At 33.3% G+C, this 17844-nt stretch overlaps 1 protein-coding gene, 1 long non-coding RNA gene and 1 pseudogene across 3 annotated transcripts; 1 reads left to right on the top strand and 2 right to left on the bottom strand.

Annotated features, from left to right (window-relative positions):
- Window positions 1-1106: 1106 nt before the first annotated feature.
- LOC123895812 lies at window positions 1107-12764 on the bottom strand (annotated as a pseudogene).
- LOC123895813 lies at window positions 3241-11212 on the top strand. 2 transcript variants are annotated; one of them, XR_006804553.1, is made up of 2 exons: window positions 3241-3929; window positions 5466-11212. It is a non-coding gene; the product is annotated as an uncharacterized LOC123895813 (long non-coding RNA). The 2 variants fall into 2 exon arrangements; XR_006804554.1 differs by having other exon boundaries at window positions 3241-3745.
- Window positions 12765-13666: 902 nt separating the features above from the next.
- LOC123895811 (pentatricopeptide repeat-containing protein At1g05670, mitochondrial) lies at window positions 13667-17166 on the bottom strand. The gene is made up of 2 exons (XM_045946296.1): window positions 14520-17166; window positions 13667-14056 (listed from the first exon to the last, which is right to left on the bottom strand). Exon 1 carries the CDS (start codon window positions 16982-16984, stop codon window positions 14780-14782), a length of 2205 nt encoding a protein of 734 aa, XP_045802252.1. The 5' UTR covers window positions 16985-17166; the 3' UTR covers window positions 13667-14056; window positions 14520-14779.
- Window positions 17167-17844: the final 678 nt, after the last annotated feature.

Genomic DNA, 17844 nt, shown 5'->3' on the forward strand with positions numbered 1-17844 from the left:
ATGGAATTGTCAAACTCAATAGTTTTGTTTTTCTTATTTGCCATAAAAAAACACCCAACCCAATAGTAAAAAAAAAAAATCAATCCAAGAGTTGAAAATTCAATCGTTCACGTGTCCCCCTCTCTAAATGACACCCACACCACCACCACCACTAGCTCTTCATTTCTCTAAAAAATCCCATAAGCATCTCTGATTCTACCATTTTTCTTGACCATCTTTAATGTCTTCTCAATTTTTCATAAGCATTTTCTATCAATATCTCATCTCCCTTTTCCCTCGGATCATCATCGACGTTTGTACGTACAGATCTGTGTGGCTGTGAATTGATCAATGAGTCTAAAGATAAGGTTACTGTAATTGTATTGCAGGGAAAAAAACGCAGGAGAAATAAATGAAAAAAGAGAAGAAAAAAAATTGCTACAAGAAGAAGAGTACTGAAGCAGAAAGAAGAGTGATAAATATAGAGGTTATTGAAGGACAATAAAGGAATATTATATCTGTCATCAAATATTAAATGACTCACCACCAAGAATCAATTTTCCATCAACGCAGAAGCTAGGAAAATCAGCTTCACTTTGAATCGTGTCTCAGTCCTTGGAATTGATTTTACATCAACCACCCAAACACCATTCTAAAAGAAAAAACTCACGTTTTGTCTTTGAAACGCACGTTTACTGGTTTTCGACGCATAACCAAACATATACTATAAGGGAATCAAATGAGTATTTGATATCATCCTGCAATCATTATTTGACTGTAGAGAATTCATTCGCTCAATATTTGTAGTCACTGCAGTTAGTCATCTCGGTTGTCAGATACAAATTATATGATTCAGACATTTAAAACTCGGACATCTAAACTATGTGATCCTCATCAAACAACCAAGATCATTGATTACAGTGCCTGTTGATTACAGAGAATCCATTTTCACAATGTTAAAATATCAAACAAAACAGTAACTTAATGTGAAACCAAGGACAACCCATAAGGACTATAGAGAGAAGAAAATTAAAGAGAAACTTCAAGAAGAAACCAATTCCAAATATTTTATTTTACTTTTCAACAAGTTCATCAAACACCAAGATCATTTGGACAAGCATGTCCATTCTCCCACTCCCAAATTCTATGTCTTACCAATTGCAGCTCTCCATTTGATCTGAAGAGCTTTCGAAAGCTTAACAAGTCTCTCAGTCTCAGGTATAAGTCCCTTGACAGCTAGGGGTGTGCATGGTTTAAAAACCACACCACACCAAACCATATTTATGGTTTTGGTTTATATCCAAAACCATTTTAATGAAAAATTGGTTATTTTGCAAAACTAATTTGGATATGGTTTATAATTGGTTCGGAACCAATTTATAACCGGTTTATAATAAAAAATAGGTTACTTATTTATAACCGATTCATCTTAATTTTTTTTTTTTTTTAAAAAATGCATTATTATAACTTTTAATTCCTATATATTTAAACTTTTTTTTTTACAATAATTAAGCCAATATTTTTTTTTGTTTAATTGATTAAAAGAACATATTTAATAATTATTATTTATAGAAAAAACATAATTTTTCTTTAATTTTATGAATTATTGGTTTATAATGAATTCATAAGAGTTTTTTTTCTAAGCCCAACATATTTCAAACTAAGCCCAAAAAAACAGATTTTTTTAAGCCCAAAATAATTAAAATATAGATTTTTTTTAAAAAAAAAATCATCAAAAATCTGTTTTTTATAATTATTTTTAAAATAAATAAATTTTGTTAAATAAAAAATAATTAAATATTAAAGGGTGGTTGGCGGTGGCCGGCCGCCGGAGCGCCGCCGCCAACCACCGTACCGGCCGCCGGAGCGCCGCCGCCAACCACCGCGCCGGTCGCCGGAAAATCGCCGCCCGCCGCCGTCCGCCGCCGGAGCTCCGCCGTGCCGGCCGCCGGTGGTCCGGCGTTGACCGCCGCGTTGACCAATTCCTCCACCACCTTATTAATTATTTATTTATTAAATTATATAATTAATTGAATTTGGAATTTTTTTTTTTTTTTAAAAAAAACTATTGGGCTTTTTCGTTATTGGGCCTCAATTTAAAAACCAATTTTAAACCAATTTTAAAAAATTGGATAGGGTTTAGAATTGGTTTTTTTGTATTGGATTGGTTTGGTTTTTTTTTAAAATGGATTTGGTTATTAATTTTGGATATGGTTTGGTTAATGATTTGGTTAAGGTTACTTGGATTTTTTGCACACCCCTATTGACAGCAGGACCAACAACAAATCTCTCAGCCCATTTTACCAAATTAGGAGCTTTTTCTTCAACCAACACTTTCCTTTCATAATCATGCTCTATCACACTAAGTCATCCCAAAAACTTCCAAATGCAATATCAAGATAACCAATCTTATCTCCACCAAAATATGGCTTTCCTTTGCTGTATCGCAAATGCTAACATGTGTCCCAAGGGCACATTTTAAGTGCATTTAATTAACTAATATTTCATTTAATTTACTTTAAAAATAGTAATAATCAACTTTATTACTTAAAAGATATGGTCCACTATATTTATTACCTATTTAAAAGAATTGGAAAGACAAAAATATTATATGCTGCCAAATTTGATTTATGATGATGTGCCTGATTATACGACCATAATTATATGATTCCAATTTTTGTTTTTGTTTGTTAACAATCAGGCTTATATGTACTCCTGGAAATACTTGATTTATGCTAACTTGTGTTTTTTGTTTTTTCTCGGTGAACAAGACCGAATATTATAGTATTATGTTGTAATGGTAACGATTGTTAGTACAATTTTAGGTTTTAAATTGCTAATATGTTTTAGAATTTTATAATACTTACTAGTATAATTTAATTTTGTTTTCAACTTAAAAAAAAGTTTGAAAAAAAAAAAGCTTTGTAGCAAAAAAAATATAGTTAATTATCATATTTGGCAAGTATCATATTTTGCCTATGCAATTTTTTTAAATGGATAATAAATATAATGAACTATATCTTTTAATTATTAAAGTTGGTTATTGCTATTTTTGAAGTATATTAAATGAGATATTAGTTAATTTAATACACTTTAAAATATGCCCTTAGGACACATGTTAGCAGAACCCTTGCGGATTTAGACACCCACTTTCCTACTGAGTTTATTAGTTCTGGAAATTCCGCAGGTAACTTTTAAAATTTTTTATATATTTAAAAATTATTATTAAGATTTTTCAAACAAAAATATCACATCACATAATTAAAAAAAATAAAAAATTAAAACAAAATCAATGTCTGCAACTCTTTGAACACAAACACACCTAAACCCTAAAATCACTCTGCGACGAAATCACATCATCGCCGTTTCAATTTCTATCGAGATCCTTCACAAACCCTAAAATCACTCTCTATGGACGAAACCAGAGATTACAACAATTTCTTGCTTCGTTCATGTTGCAATTCTCGCCACCAATCGCAGAGCTGTGAACGTGTTCATTCTTCAGATCGCGTCACTTCCTTAACCGGAAACTCATCGATCTCACCGTGAAACCTATCTATCTCACTGTGAAAATCGATTTCATTACGAAACTCATCGATCTCATTCACGAACTTTTACGGATCAGAGAAGATCTGAAGGAAGCTCAAGGTAAAATCCTTCATCTGGTAAAGATGTCTTTCCTTCATTATTTCGTTTTTTGATTCTCAGGCAAAGCAAAGGAATCAAGAGATTTTACGGCTCAGAGAAGATCTGAAGGAAGCTCAAGGTTCATGTCGATCCTCTCTCTTTTAAATGCTTATTCACATGATTCTGAGTTTTGATTGTATAACTTAGATATTATTCAAGCTCAATTTGCTTAGTTTTGGTTAACTATAACCGATTTATGGCAATTGTTGCATACAAAAAATATCAGAAGAAATTGCGAGACTTCAATTTTGTATATTCTTCAGGTATATCCCTAATTTTGATGTTAGCACTTAGCATGTCAATTTCTTTTACTGGAAAATTGAAAATAATATGAAGATAGTGTCATAATACTTTGTCAAAAAGCTTACAATATATATGATTGAATAAATCTAGTTAGGGTTGAATAAATGTTGCTTAAATTGATGTCAATCTTTGATTCATAATGGTCAATTTGCAAGACCTCGCTTCTCAGATTGCTTATGTGTGAGTTTATGACTGCTCTGCTGATATATTTCATTTATCCCTTTCTTTTGATATATTTCCCCAATTTTTTGAGCTTGGTATATTGAAAAGTGTAGTGCAAATTATGTTTGATTCAATTCCCCATAACACTTGAATTATTTTTTGTAACATCTCAGAATTTTGGAAACCAATCAGTACCTAATTGAGAGAATCCTTAAAAATATTAAGGAGTAATGGTGGGTTAAAAATATAAATAAGTATATGTGTTATAGTGTATAGGTTATAGCAAGTGTATTAGGCTTGCACGGGCTGGATATATGATGAGTTACTGTTAGCCTGTGCGCCGGTCATGATCTGAGACTGGGTCGTGACAAAGTTGGTATCAGAGCCTGGTTTGTTCATCAAGCCTATGTGTTATGTATCTACTATGCTATTGATGTGTGCTTGTTAGTGAATTTTTGTTTTTTTCAATTTCATATCAATGACGTTTAGCCAACTCTAAATTCAGTTTTGGGATTGTAAATATTTTGGTATGGAAATTCCCAAGATATCTATAATCAACATGGGCATGTTTTTCTTCTATGAAAAAAATAAAAATAAAAATAAAAAAATAAATAAATGGTGATTCCTTCCTGTGCCTAACACTATTTTCTAGTCCATGTGAATTATTTTAGAGATTAGTTGTTATCTTATAGATGTTGATTTTCTAAGTGATGGTTGGTCCGAAACTTGATTTTTTTCTTACTGTACCCCCACTTTTTTTATTTATTTCCGTAATACCCCTATTTTCAAAAATAATTTCGTAATATCCCTGTTTTGGGACAAAAACTGACGCATGCAGGTCCCCATCAATGGCATAACCCACAACTGCGCCATCAAGGAGGCATGGCGGAACTGTCACTTCCGCCATTGGGCCCACCTGCTTTTTTCTTTTCTTTTCTTTCTTGTTTTCTGTTTATTTTGGGGGAAGGAAACTTTACTTTCCCTTTTCTCTCTCTTCCATCAATCCGCCATTTTTCTTTCACCACAAAACAACCACCCCCTATCACTACATAACCACCTCCACGTTCATCACCATCTCCCATCACAACCATCATCATCTCAAAAACCAAAAACAAAAAGAAACATAACCAAATAAAAGAACTGAGAAGAAGAGAAAATTGTTTTTCAAAATTGATTTTTTTTTAGATCTGAGATTGATGGTATTATTGAAAAGTGCTTAATTTGAAGTTTTGGGTTTGGTTTTTATTGAAAGTTGTGTTTTTTTTTTTGAAAACTTGGTATCCGGCCTTAGGACCGACTAACTTTTATTGTGATTTCTGGATTTTGTTTTTAAGATGAAGATTGAAGTGAGTTTAGGAGGAAGTGGGTTATGGAATGAAGATGAAAAAGCTATGGTGATTGAAGTTTTAGAGGAAATTAGCGATGGTTTCGGGGAAGAAAGATGGTCTTAAATCTATACTCAGTTCTGCAGGAACAACACAACTCATTGGATTGGATCTTGTTCTTTGTGGATCTGGATTGAAAACGGAAAAGAAAAAAAAAAGAAAAAAAAAGTCAATGGCACAACAGCAGTAAGTTGCTGCGTGTTTTTTTTTTTTTTTTTTTGTAGTAATATTTTAGAGATTTTAATTCAGGCACGCAAAACAATGCTGGTCAATGGCGGAAGTGACAGTTCCGCCATGCCTCCTTGATGGCACAGTTGTGGGTTCCGCCATTGATGGGGACCTGCATACGTCAGTTTTTGTCCCAAAACAGGGGTATTACGAAATTATTTTTGAAAATAGGGGTATTACGGAAATAAATAAAAAAAGTGGGGGTATAGTAAGAAAAAAATCCCGAAATTTTTAGGATGGGAAAGGTAATATTGATGAGTGAAAATCTATACATGGTTTTGAATTGGAAAAATTGTTGTACTAGACCTGATAAATATTTTGAAGGAAACAAGCTAAGAATGAATAGGTGAGTAGCTTAATGGAGGTAATATTTGATGTCCCTACAAAGAGATTGAATAGAATTTTGTTTTTTTTTTTTATAAAAAAAAATTGAATGAGTATCAACAAGAAAACCATTCAACAAAACTTACGTGCAGGCATTAATTATGCAAAGAAATATGCAAGACAAGGAATAAAGAGCTCCTTCTAATGCTAACCATTGTATCTGTATACTGATGCTCAATAGTTTCAAAGTATCAAGTCATAAAAAACAATTCTGAAATAAATATAGGAAAATGTTAAATAGTGACTACATTTTCAAGGATGCAAAAACCAATCAAAGTTACAACTCTTAATCATACCCACAAAATTATCATGTCTACAACTATAGTTTGGAATTTACCATCAATCGTAAAGTTTCCAATATTAACATTCATAAACAGAGATAATATTAATTCTCACCAGTCACCAATCTATTGCACATAGCAAGAACATAGCACAAGTGAAAACAATGCTTAAACCCAATTACAGGATCCTTTGGGTAGAAACAAGTTCTTTTCACATGGGATTCCCTATTTTATTGTAACACTAATATCTAATGGTTACATGTTTTGCTTTAATTTAGGGAATTAAGCATATAATTAATCGTGCTTTTATTTTGATAACGGTCGGAACAATCCTAATTAATAGGCTTGATTGTTTTACCTATAGAAAGGTTTTTACGGGACAATATATATATGGTCATGAGTTTTGGTAAAAGATGAAAATGGAAGAAACTTTATGTATACATAACATTCACTTCCATGATTGTTTCATAACAAGATAAAATATATTTTCTATACAATGTCTGAGTTACCTACCTTGTTAATATTCTCGTGTCTTGATAGCCTCGGTATGTTTATCACCGAGAAGAACCGGTTGTATTTTGGGGGAGTTGCGCAATATATGCGGATAATTCCTTAGTTCAGTGATTACACGCCTCCGGTTATTTGTTTTTTAGCCATCCGCAACAACAATCTAAGGAATTATGGCTGAAGATGGTTACGGCAATGGCAACAAGGTTGAGGTTGATGGCTTCGCTTCTCCCACAGTTATTTGGCACTCCAATTGATGGTCATCTACACTACCGATGTGATTCTGTATTTTTCTCCAATTATTTTATGGCGCAAAAATGTGGGGGTTAGTCTACTAAAGGGACCATCATGGTGATCAAATTCTTTGTAAGTTTACATTTCCCCTTGAAACCATCTACGAGGGAGTCAGGTGCATATTCTAACCTTTAATCTCCGCAAGTTCTGAATTTTATGTTGAGTTTGTGATTGTATTGAATTTGTCTAGCTAAAAATATTTGTTGTGAATAAAAAATTTGTGCTGAGGAACTAGGACTCTTTAGCTTAATTCCTAAAAGGTTTCATATATATCGTTTTGCATGTGCCGTGTTATTGAAAAATTATTATTGTTAATTTTAAAATTAAATGTGTGTTTGTTTCTTTAAGTATGTGCCTATAGCTATTTGGTAAATTTTATTATTTAGTTTGATCGGCTGAACTTGGATATATGAGCGATTGCTGATATAGAAGGATTGATCGTAATATAAAAACCTTTGCATTTCAATTGATAAAATTAGAATTTTCTCATAAAAGTGGACAGCTTAATTTGATAATTAATGGAATGTTTTTGGCAATATGTTGGTCTTTATATTAAAGAGAATACTTATGACTATTAGGAGAATTGTCATTTGTCAAACTTGAGTGTTTTTGAGAATCTGTTTGAAAAGTTTAATCCTTCCTCCGTAGACTTTCATGTGGATTTCTAGTCATGTGATAGTGTCATTGGTGCTTGCATATATGTGTTAATAGTTTGTGATATAATATAGTCATTTTCTAATAGTTTTTTGTGGTGTGCTATGTTAACTTGTCCTACCATATTTTTAAGTAATATGAGTAATTTGATAACGACATAAATCTTGTGGAGTTTATAACCTTGTATGATTTGAGTTCATAAGAATGTGTGATTAATTACTAAGTATCCCTTATGAGTCTAATATGTACTACCTGATCGAAAGAATAAATAAATTGAAGTAAATCCCAATTTATTGGAGGATTAATGTATTATTCATTTAATAATTTTATTGTAGAAATATTTTTGTGATGATCTTAACCTCGTAAAATATTTAAAGAGCTATCGCTCATAAATTGATGAAAATTATTGGTGATAGAATCATCAAATATTTGATAGATGATATGATATATTGTGAAGTACCCATTGTATCAAAGTTATACAATGATGTTTGATAATAAATCTATAATTGGATCTAATTTTCTTCTTTGTGAAGATGTTGTCGTTTATAATTTATCTAAGCAGATTTTATGAGGTATAGTGTGGATTAGCCATTGTATTAGAACAATACAATGATGTATCATGAGATTTGTTTATGTAAAATATATATTTAAGATTTATTTCTCTATTGTGAGAGTGTTATCACTTGAAAACTATTCAAGTAAGTTTGTGTGATAAATTCACAAATGAAGTCACATTTATCTAATGCGGGGTGTCGCTTAGAAAGTATTCTAAGTAGACTTGTATAATAAATTTATGATGATTGGATATGTGCCAATGAGATAAATCTATAAGTAGATTTATTTTATTGATGAATAAGTTGTCGCTTAGTAGCCATCTAAGTAGACTTGTTTAAACTTATTGTGAAAATCGAGTTTACTTTATAGACTCAAGAAATTGTGAGATAAATTGACTTTGAGACGTCTTAGTCAATATTAGTGAATTGATCGGATCCGTTGACTTAACTCCTGGGAAGAAAATTGATAGGAATGGACTATGCCACTGAAAACCGACAAGTAATGGGAACCCAACCTTTGTGTTTGGAGATCCCATGAAGAAGGTTCATATGGGTAAAAACAAGTTATTTGTTAGTTATCTTAGCACTAAAATTTTGTTCATTTCCTATGTGTTATGATAATGGCTATGAGAAGTGCTAAATTAAAATTAAATTTGAGGGGTAAGCTTTAAAGGCTTTTAATGATTACCATAAGCCCTTATGGGTGGTGTATGGTTGTAGCATACATTAGATGGAATCACCTATATGAGTGTCAAGTGGGGCCGCTTGCATGAGACCGTGGCGGGTCTCTAGAGCACTCATGAAAACCAGACACGCGCACGGCCTAAATGCGCAACACCGCGTAACACGAGAATTGTGGGGGTGTGATGTGGATGTTATACCGCTAACATACGCCAAGTGTCTTTGGTTCATATAGCTTGCTACACCAAATTCACTGTGTGTTAAGTATATCATTCTAGCACTGGTTCATATAGCTTGCTACACCAGTTTGATGCATCGCACTCAAAAGTGACTCAGACATTATTTTCAAAACAAGTTAATATTTTTATTTTGGTTGAAAACTTTTGAAATATGTGGGGGATTGTTGGAAATTTGAGAATATTTCAAAAGTTTAAATTAATATGTGTCTCATAATTTAAGTGAGAAATCGAGAAATATATTTTATTAAAAAATATTTATATTCTATTATATTTATTTAAATTTTTTATCTAAATTGACTTAGTCTTTTCACATAGGATTCCCTATTTTATTGTAACACTAATATCTAATGGTTACATGTTTTGCTTTAATTTAGGGAATTAAGCATATAATTAATCGTGCTTTTATTTTGATAACGGTTGGAACAATCCTAATTAATAGGCTTGATTGTTTTACCTATAGAAAGGTTTTTACGGGACAATATATATATGGTCATGAGTTTTGGTAAAAGATGAAAGTGGAAGAAACTTTATGTATACATAACATTCACTTCCATGATTGTTTCATAACAAGATAAAATATATTTTCTATACAATGTCTTTGTTACCTACCTTGTTAATATTCTCGTGTCTTGATAGCCTCGGTATGTTTATCACCGAGAAGAACCGGTTGTATTCTGGGGGAGTTGCGCAATATATGCGGATAATTCCTTAGTTCAGTGATTACACGCCTCTGGTTATATGTTTTTTCAGCCATCCGCGACAACATTAAGTTATTGGTTTGTGTTTGTGGTTGTTACTTGATTATTGTATATTTGGAGTAATGAACTGATTATGCCTATCAAAATTTCCATGTTACTTGATTAAGAGCCTTATTATTGGGCATGGGCACATTGGAGATGATTAAGAGCTTTAACATTGGTGTTTATTTCTGCTATCATGCAACAATCCTCACCTTACATAACTTGATTGCTTTTTTAACATTGGTGTTTATTTCTGCTATCATGCAACAATCCTCACCTTACATAACTTGATTGCTTTTTTGCAGCTTTGTTGGGATCGGAATTCTAGTTTGAGTAGTAAGTTATTGGATGTCTTAGATGATACGTTTAGGTGTGTTGAAAAGTTTTGCATATTTGTATAGCAAACTGAGATCACATTGAAACTATGTTTAGTTAAGAAATCATGGTCATGATGATGAGTTTTGTGTTAAATTTTTAATGCATGATGTTGTCTTGTCTTTTTCTACCGTTTGTTTCAGAAACTCATTGACTTTTTTTAATTTGCTCTAACAACATATCTTCTCGTGAGGGTATATAGATTATCCAAAAGCATTTAATTGAGTGTGAAAGGGTGAGTTATCTATGTGAGGATCTTATTGCTTATATGTTGAACTAGGAGTCTGAATGTGTTAGTTTGCTTATCTTTAATTCTGTTTTACAGAAAACATTTACATGGGCTCGAGAACACAAAGACAAAGTGTGACACAATTTTGAAAAGAGTAGCGTTATTTGGACAATAATTTTTTGGACAACTTTTGGGACAACATTTTTTCCCTTTATCTTTTGGGACAAAAACATTAAAAAAAGTGATTAGGAGAGAGGGTAAGATTCACAATGAGAGTGTGAGAGAGAAAGTTGTCTCAAATGTTGTCTAAAATTGAATGTACAAATATAATTTCTCTTTTGAAAAAAAGGGTGCAGTTAAGATGTGTCGGATATTGCAAGAAGTTTGGATGGGAGAGGGAGTGTGGAATGACTCGCCGAAATATTGGATGACTTGATGAAGAATTTTATTCCTAACTTAATGATTAGGACATTTTGGGATTTATGTTTTTTGACTTACATTTATGAAATTTATGAATATTGGTTTTGATATGATTTAATGTTATTATACTCATAGATTGTAGAGTAATTCAATTTCAATTAAGTGTTTTTAAATATTCATTATAAAAAAAATTATTTTAAAAATGAGTTTAATTATTGTGCACCGTCGGTGTAAAAATATTTTACACATACATTCAATGACACGTTGCCACATCATTTAACGAATGTGACACATCATGTGTTTTTAATTACCATACATAATGTGTCGGTATATTATTCGAGGTATGTGCAAAATAAATTTACACCAACGGTGCATATAAATTAAATTCTTTAAAAATATACAGAGGAAGTTCCTGCGGATTTTCCTGTGACTAAATGTTTTCGGCGGAAGTTCCTGCGGATTTATCTACGGAAGCATATTTCCTGAGGAATTTCCTGCGGAATGTTCGCAGGAAAGTTTCTGCGGATTTGTTCTCATTTTTGGCATAAAATTCAAATCGCAGGAAACAATTACCCACGAAGGTTTAGCTAGGAACATTCCGCAGGAAATTCTGCAGAAAACGTGTTTCCTGCGGATGTTTTGCCCAAATCCGCAGGAAAATAGAAAATTTCTAGTAGTGTTTCCTCCTCGCCTTCAACAGTAATTATGGATTGCATTGGAGGAAACCACTGTTCCATTTTCACACAAAATGATAAAATTAAATCAACTAAACTTCATATTAGTTCAAATTTGATCATAAGAAATGAAAAGCAATGGTTCTGTCCTCAAAAATCTCAAATGTTCGGTCATTTTTAAGAAAATTTTTAGAAACATTTGTGTGTGTATAAACTATTTCTATAATAAAAGAGAAAATAAAGTCAAATTGTTTTCACATGTATAAGCTATGATTGTTCACAAGTCATTCTAGAGGCTTTTGAACAAGTCATAATTTTTTTCCATAAGCTCTCTAAGTCTAATGAGTGTTTATGTCACTAGACAAACTCAAATAAATCAATCCAAGAAAAACCAATTTTGACTAACATTTGATATTTTTAATAATTTTTTTTGAACAAGAATATTTTTAATAATTAATCAAATTCATACTTTCAATTTCTCATGATCATTAACTCCCTATATGTTAAGGATCAGTTTAGGCCTTTACTTTTTTATATATAATAAGCTCTAAACATAAAATTTAACTGTAGAAGAGAAAATCAAAAAAAGAACTTCAAAAGTAAATCCAATGAATTAATAAGAAAAAGGAAAACAAAAAGAAGCTACCTTTTGATCTAAGCAGCCCAGAATCGAGCAACTGATCTATCATAAGAATCAGAGGAAAGTATAGAAGGAGAACTTGACCAAGTTTCATCTATGTATTCAACAATGATAAGAGACTCACAAATGGGTTTATTTTGATGAATGAGAACTGGTACTTTGCCATAAACAGGGTTGGATTGAACTAGAAGATCACTTTTGGGCCATTCTCTTCAAAATTTTCATATTCAAGTAATTTGATGTTAAGGGCTTATCTTCACCCTTGCCACATAAGGACTTGACCATTTGCCAATAAGCTTCACCTCACTCTTTGCCATGGAGATTATTGGATATCTATGAGGAATAGTGGTGCTGATCAAAGTTTAAGGAATGAAAATTATATTACATTGTTTATATTCCTTATTTTTTATTGGTTGACCCAAATATCCAACGGTTGGCAACTTTTTGCAGTGACGTTATACCAGCAGACAAGACAAAGAAAGAGAAACACTCGATGACAGTAACAATGCTTGAAAACTTTTTATTTCTTCACTCTCTCCCTTCTTTTGAAAAAATAGATTGATGTTTTTTTACACTCCCTTAGTCCTAAAAATTTGCAATAAATGTATATCAGAGTATAAAAATTGAGTTTAATATATACGAACCGTCCGTGTAAATTAATTTTACACTAAAGTTCAATAAAAATGATTTAATCTTTCATGTCATATAAAAAAAATGGGTTGACTTGACGGAATACCAAGTTGTTATTGGTTGGTAATGTAAAATTTATTTACACCGTCGGTGCATATTCCTTTTTCTTATAATAACATGAGTGATACATTATTGATTTTAAGGAAAATTAGAATAAAATAAGTAATGTTAGATTGATAAATAACAATTCTTTTAAACTTTTTTTATTTTTTGGTTAAGTAGCCTAGTGACTTGAAATTCCACCCTTAAAGTGGATAAGTGGAATAATCGGGTTTGAACCCCGACCCCTGCATATATAATGTAATGTCTCTGCCAACTGAAAAAGCTCACGAGACCTTTTAAAATATTTTTTATTTGATAAAAAAGTACTTATTTTGAAAGTAAAAAACGAAAATTAAAATGTAGTGTTTTGTGACCAGGATTGAGGGGTCAACTTGTCAGAAAGTCACAGCAATAATGCAGTGAGGCAACAGTGGCTGTCCGATCAAGATCAGATTTTCGTGATTTAAAAACTGTTTTTAGATGTGCATTAAATAAAAATAAGATGTGCATTTTTTTAGCTCAAAAACATTAAACTAGGCAGTGCCAATATCAGACCCAGAGTCTTTAGTTTCAAAAGTACTCAGTAGCCAAAATACAATCTATCGATCATATGAAAATACTGATAAACCAACATAGTCGCCAAGAAATACAATCTAACTGAAGGCATTCTATTAATGTTAATACTCAACAAGAGGAAGAAATTAGAAATCAGTGTTGTCGACAAAGATGCAAGGATAATCCAGACAAACACAACGTGAACAATACCAGAGGCATTTCAGCAATGTTTCACATACAGTATGACTTAAGAGACAATCCCAAACCAAATGCAACCAAACTTGCAATTAGAAATTTGGAATTTCATTACGAAAGCGGGAAATTTTGATCTTTGGCCAGATACACTAGTCTATCTGAAAAATAAAAACAATGAAGAGATAGGCAATAAAGTATTAGAACAATAATGAACCAGAAATGTAATGCAATACATGCAAGCAACTCGCAAAATCGTAGGGCAGGCAAGGAGAAATCACCAGGGTTTGTTATTTTGCTCAAGAAGCCGAATTTCATTTTTTGACTGATACGGACAGGTTCAGAATTTAAACAAATAGGCATAGGTTTTTTAAACATGGAGAGTAACTCTGAAAGTCTATCATCAGGTTTAGTTTTTGGTTCGATTTTGAGTAAAGTGTTTTTTTTCCAACAACCATACTTATAGAAAGTCTATCATCATTGATTACAGGTCTCTATAACAGGTTTTGAAAGATGGCAAAACTACACCACAAACATAGAATGTTGCAAGAAAGAATTGCTTTCATTCAAAATCTCTATGTACATCTTTCTATCCAAAAAAATTCTATTAAATTTGTTTCTTACACTGAGGGGCAGCAAAAGGGACAAAAGCAACCATGTCCTTCTTGCAAGATCTCAAAACAATAACCCCAACAAATCTCGAAGTGTCTTTAAATTTGAAGTTATTACTACCCACTTCGTGTTTGTGAAATAATTTACTCCAGTGTTTTGCAAAACACCTTGAAAAGTCAAGTATCACTACCTTTATCATGACAAAAATTGGTGTTAATGATGTCAAAGTTAATTTCAATTGAACCACCAACAAAGAATAAGACATAAGTCAACTAAGTTTCATTAACGAGACATTTCTCTATTGCTTCATCACAAAGCTCAAGAGTGATTTCCCAGTTTCCTTCTTCATAGTTCACATCAATGAAAATGTCATATATATCTTTCTCAGCAACCAAACCATGTGTTCTCATCTCCTCAAACAACTTCCTAGCTTCCACAAATTTCTTCCTCTTATAGAAACCTCTTATAAGAGCATTATATGTAGTGGTGGTGACATTAAATCCTTTTTCAACCATTTGTTTATGCAGAAACCACGCCTCTTTCATATTTCTAGCTTTACAATGCCCTTTAATCAAAATATTGTACGTGTTACTGTCAGGCATCACTCCTCGGGCATGCATAACCTTGTAAATCTCGGTAGTTGCACGCATGTTATTTCTAATGCAGTACTGCTTCATAAGAGAATTGAATGTCGTGGCATTTGGCATTATACTGTTCTCAAACATCCATTTGATTAACCTTTCACCTTCTTCCAACATCCCTGACATGCAAAACCCATTCATTAGCACGTTGAATGTAACAATTGTAGGTTGAAGTCCTTTATCAAGCATAATGCGCAGCAACTCATGAGCCTTGGCCATTTCCCCCATCTTACAATATGCATCAATGAGTGTAGTGTATGTAATAGTGTTGGGATAAAACCCTGCCAGGTCCATTTCTTCCATAATTTTAACTGCTTGTGCTATATTTCCTATCTTACAAAGACCATTTACGATCGTGTTATACATGCAGACATTCGGTTGAAGTCCCTTTCTAGACATTTCATCAAGAAGCTCATTCGCTACATCGATCTCTCCATTCTTACAAAGGCCGTCAACCAACGCAGTATAAGTGACAACATTTGGAATCAGACCCTTCTGAACCATCTGGTTGTGAACGGCAAAAGCCCCTTTCATTTCACCAACCTTGCAATACCCGTCAATAAGCGCTGTATAAGTCACCTCATCTGGTTCCAACCCTTTCATACACATTTCACTAAACAGTTCACGCGCTTCAACCATCTTTCCACTCTTACAAATCCCGTGAATCACAGAAGTATACATCACAAAATCGGGAACTATTTTCTTATGCTTCATTTCATCGAACAGTTTGCACGTGGCCTTAAAATCTCCAGACTTGCAGAAACCGCTAATGAGAGTCGTATACACTACATTATCAGGAAAAACACCACATTTTCTCATCTCCCTCAACACTCGCTCCGCTTCAACTACTTCTCCACTCTCACAAAGAAGCACAATAATGTTATTGTAAATGTATTCATTAGGTTTCAACCCTTTTCTCTTCAACTCACCCACAAGCTTCAAAACCTTATCTAGCTCACCATTTCTACAATATCCACTAACAACAACACCATAACTCACAACATCAGGAAAATCTCCTCTATGCTCCATTTGCACAAGCAGGTTGTGTGCTTCTTTCACCTTACCCAATCGACAAAGACAATGAAGAACAATATTATAAGAAACAGTATTCCAACAAACACCCAATTCAGGAAATTCCTCAAACACCTTAACTGCGACCTTAATCCCCTCAAAATTGCGAGACAACTTACACAGAAACAAATTACAAGAATCTACAGAAACAACAACACCGTACCCTAATAACTTATGAAAAAGTTTCTCAGCTTCTAAAACAAACCCAGTTTCAACAAGCACTTGAAAGTACACATCAAAAACAAGAGGATGTGAACCCCAATCTTTATAAGTATAAACTAACCTCTCAGTAAAAAGCTCAAAAGATTTCAAAACATCCAAACGCGGCTTAGCCCAAAACTCAAAAACAAGTCTTTTAGCAGTTTCAACGTCGTTTGAAGCAACAGCTATATGAACAACAATGCAAAGCGATTCCAAAGTAGGGTGAAGTTGTTGTTCTTCTTCTGAACGTGATTTTGCCCAGTTGAAAAAATTTAATACAAGTTTGTAATCGTTTTTTATGTTGATGAGAACCCAAATGAGATGGCTTGGTTTGAAGCGAGATTCGTAAGGTTTGAGAACACGACGAAGAGGTTCAAGACGGCGTCGTTTGATGGTTGTGGTGACGTGGCGGATGAGGTCAGTGTCTGTGACGGAAGGGTTTCGTGGGGAGTGGTCAGGAAAAGGGCGGGGAGTTGTTGAGAAATTGGCGGCGGTGGTGAGTGGAAATTGATGGAAACGACGGTGGAGATTGGAGAAGATGATTGATGTTGTTCTTCTCTTCATGTGTTGTTGTGTAGAAAATGAAAACCCATCACCATGTTAATGATAGTGCTTTGTTGTTGAAAACTGAGGTAGTTTTTTAATCTTCATTTTGATTTTGATAGCCTGCGTGTAGTGGGTGGTGGCGCGGGTGTGGTGGAGAAGAATTGAACCATTTTGGGGGAAAGGGGGGAACTGCGAAGAATGAAGGGTAAATATGTGAGTTTTCATTTAAGCTAAAAGTTTTTTTTTTGATCCAAACAAATTTACTGCATTTCATTAATTATCAAAAGTTCAATACATGAAGAAATAAATCTCAAATCTATGGAAACTAGTTCAGGAATTGGCCGCCATAGCTAAAGTGTGAGCAACCGAATTCAATTGTCTCCTAATAAACTTAACTTCAAAGTTCACACATGATAACATAACGAGAACAATTTCATTAACGATTGAAAGAAACTCTGAATTGCCTCGCCGTCTGGTACGAATAGCATCAACCAACACTTGAGAGTCACTTTCAAACTGGACGCTTTCAAAACCTCTACTCTTAGCTTCATTCATAGCTTGCAATAGTGTCCATGTTTCACCCTCCTCTGTTGATAAAGTCAGTTGCTGCCACTGCGTAATTCCAGCCATAAACTCACCAGAATTATTACGAAAACAAGCACCCATCGCCGTCCTACCTGCACCGACAAAAAATGCTGCATCTACATTGCACTTTAACCATCCTATACGAGGCTTTTCCCACCGAATGGTGCTGACAAGCGGAACATCATGATCATCGTTACATCGCAATTTATGGACGGCAATCCACTCGTTCCACTGATCAAACGCAGCCCGGCCAATTTGGTTTGGGCTTCTAACATTATCGTTCCAAATTTTAT

This window comes from Trifolium pratense, linkage group LG7, assembly GCF_020283565.1.
Source record: "Trifolium pratense cultivar HEN17-A07 linkage group LG7, ARS_RC_1.1, whole genome shotgun sequence".
Taxonomy (NCBI): domain Eukaryota; kingdom Viridiplantae; phylum Streptophyta; class Magnoliopsida; order Fabales; family Fabaceae; genus Trifolium; species Trifolium pratense.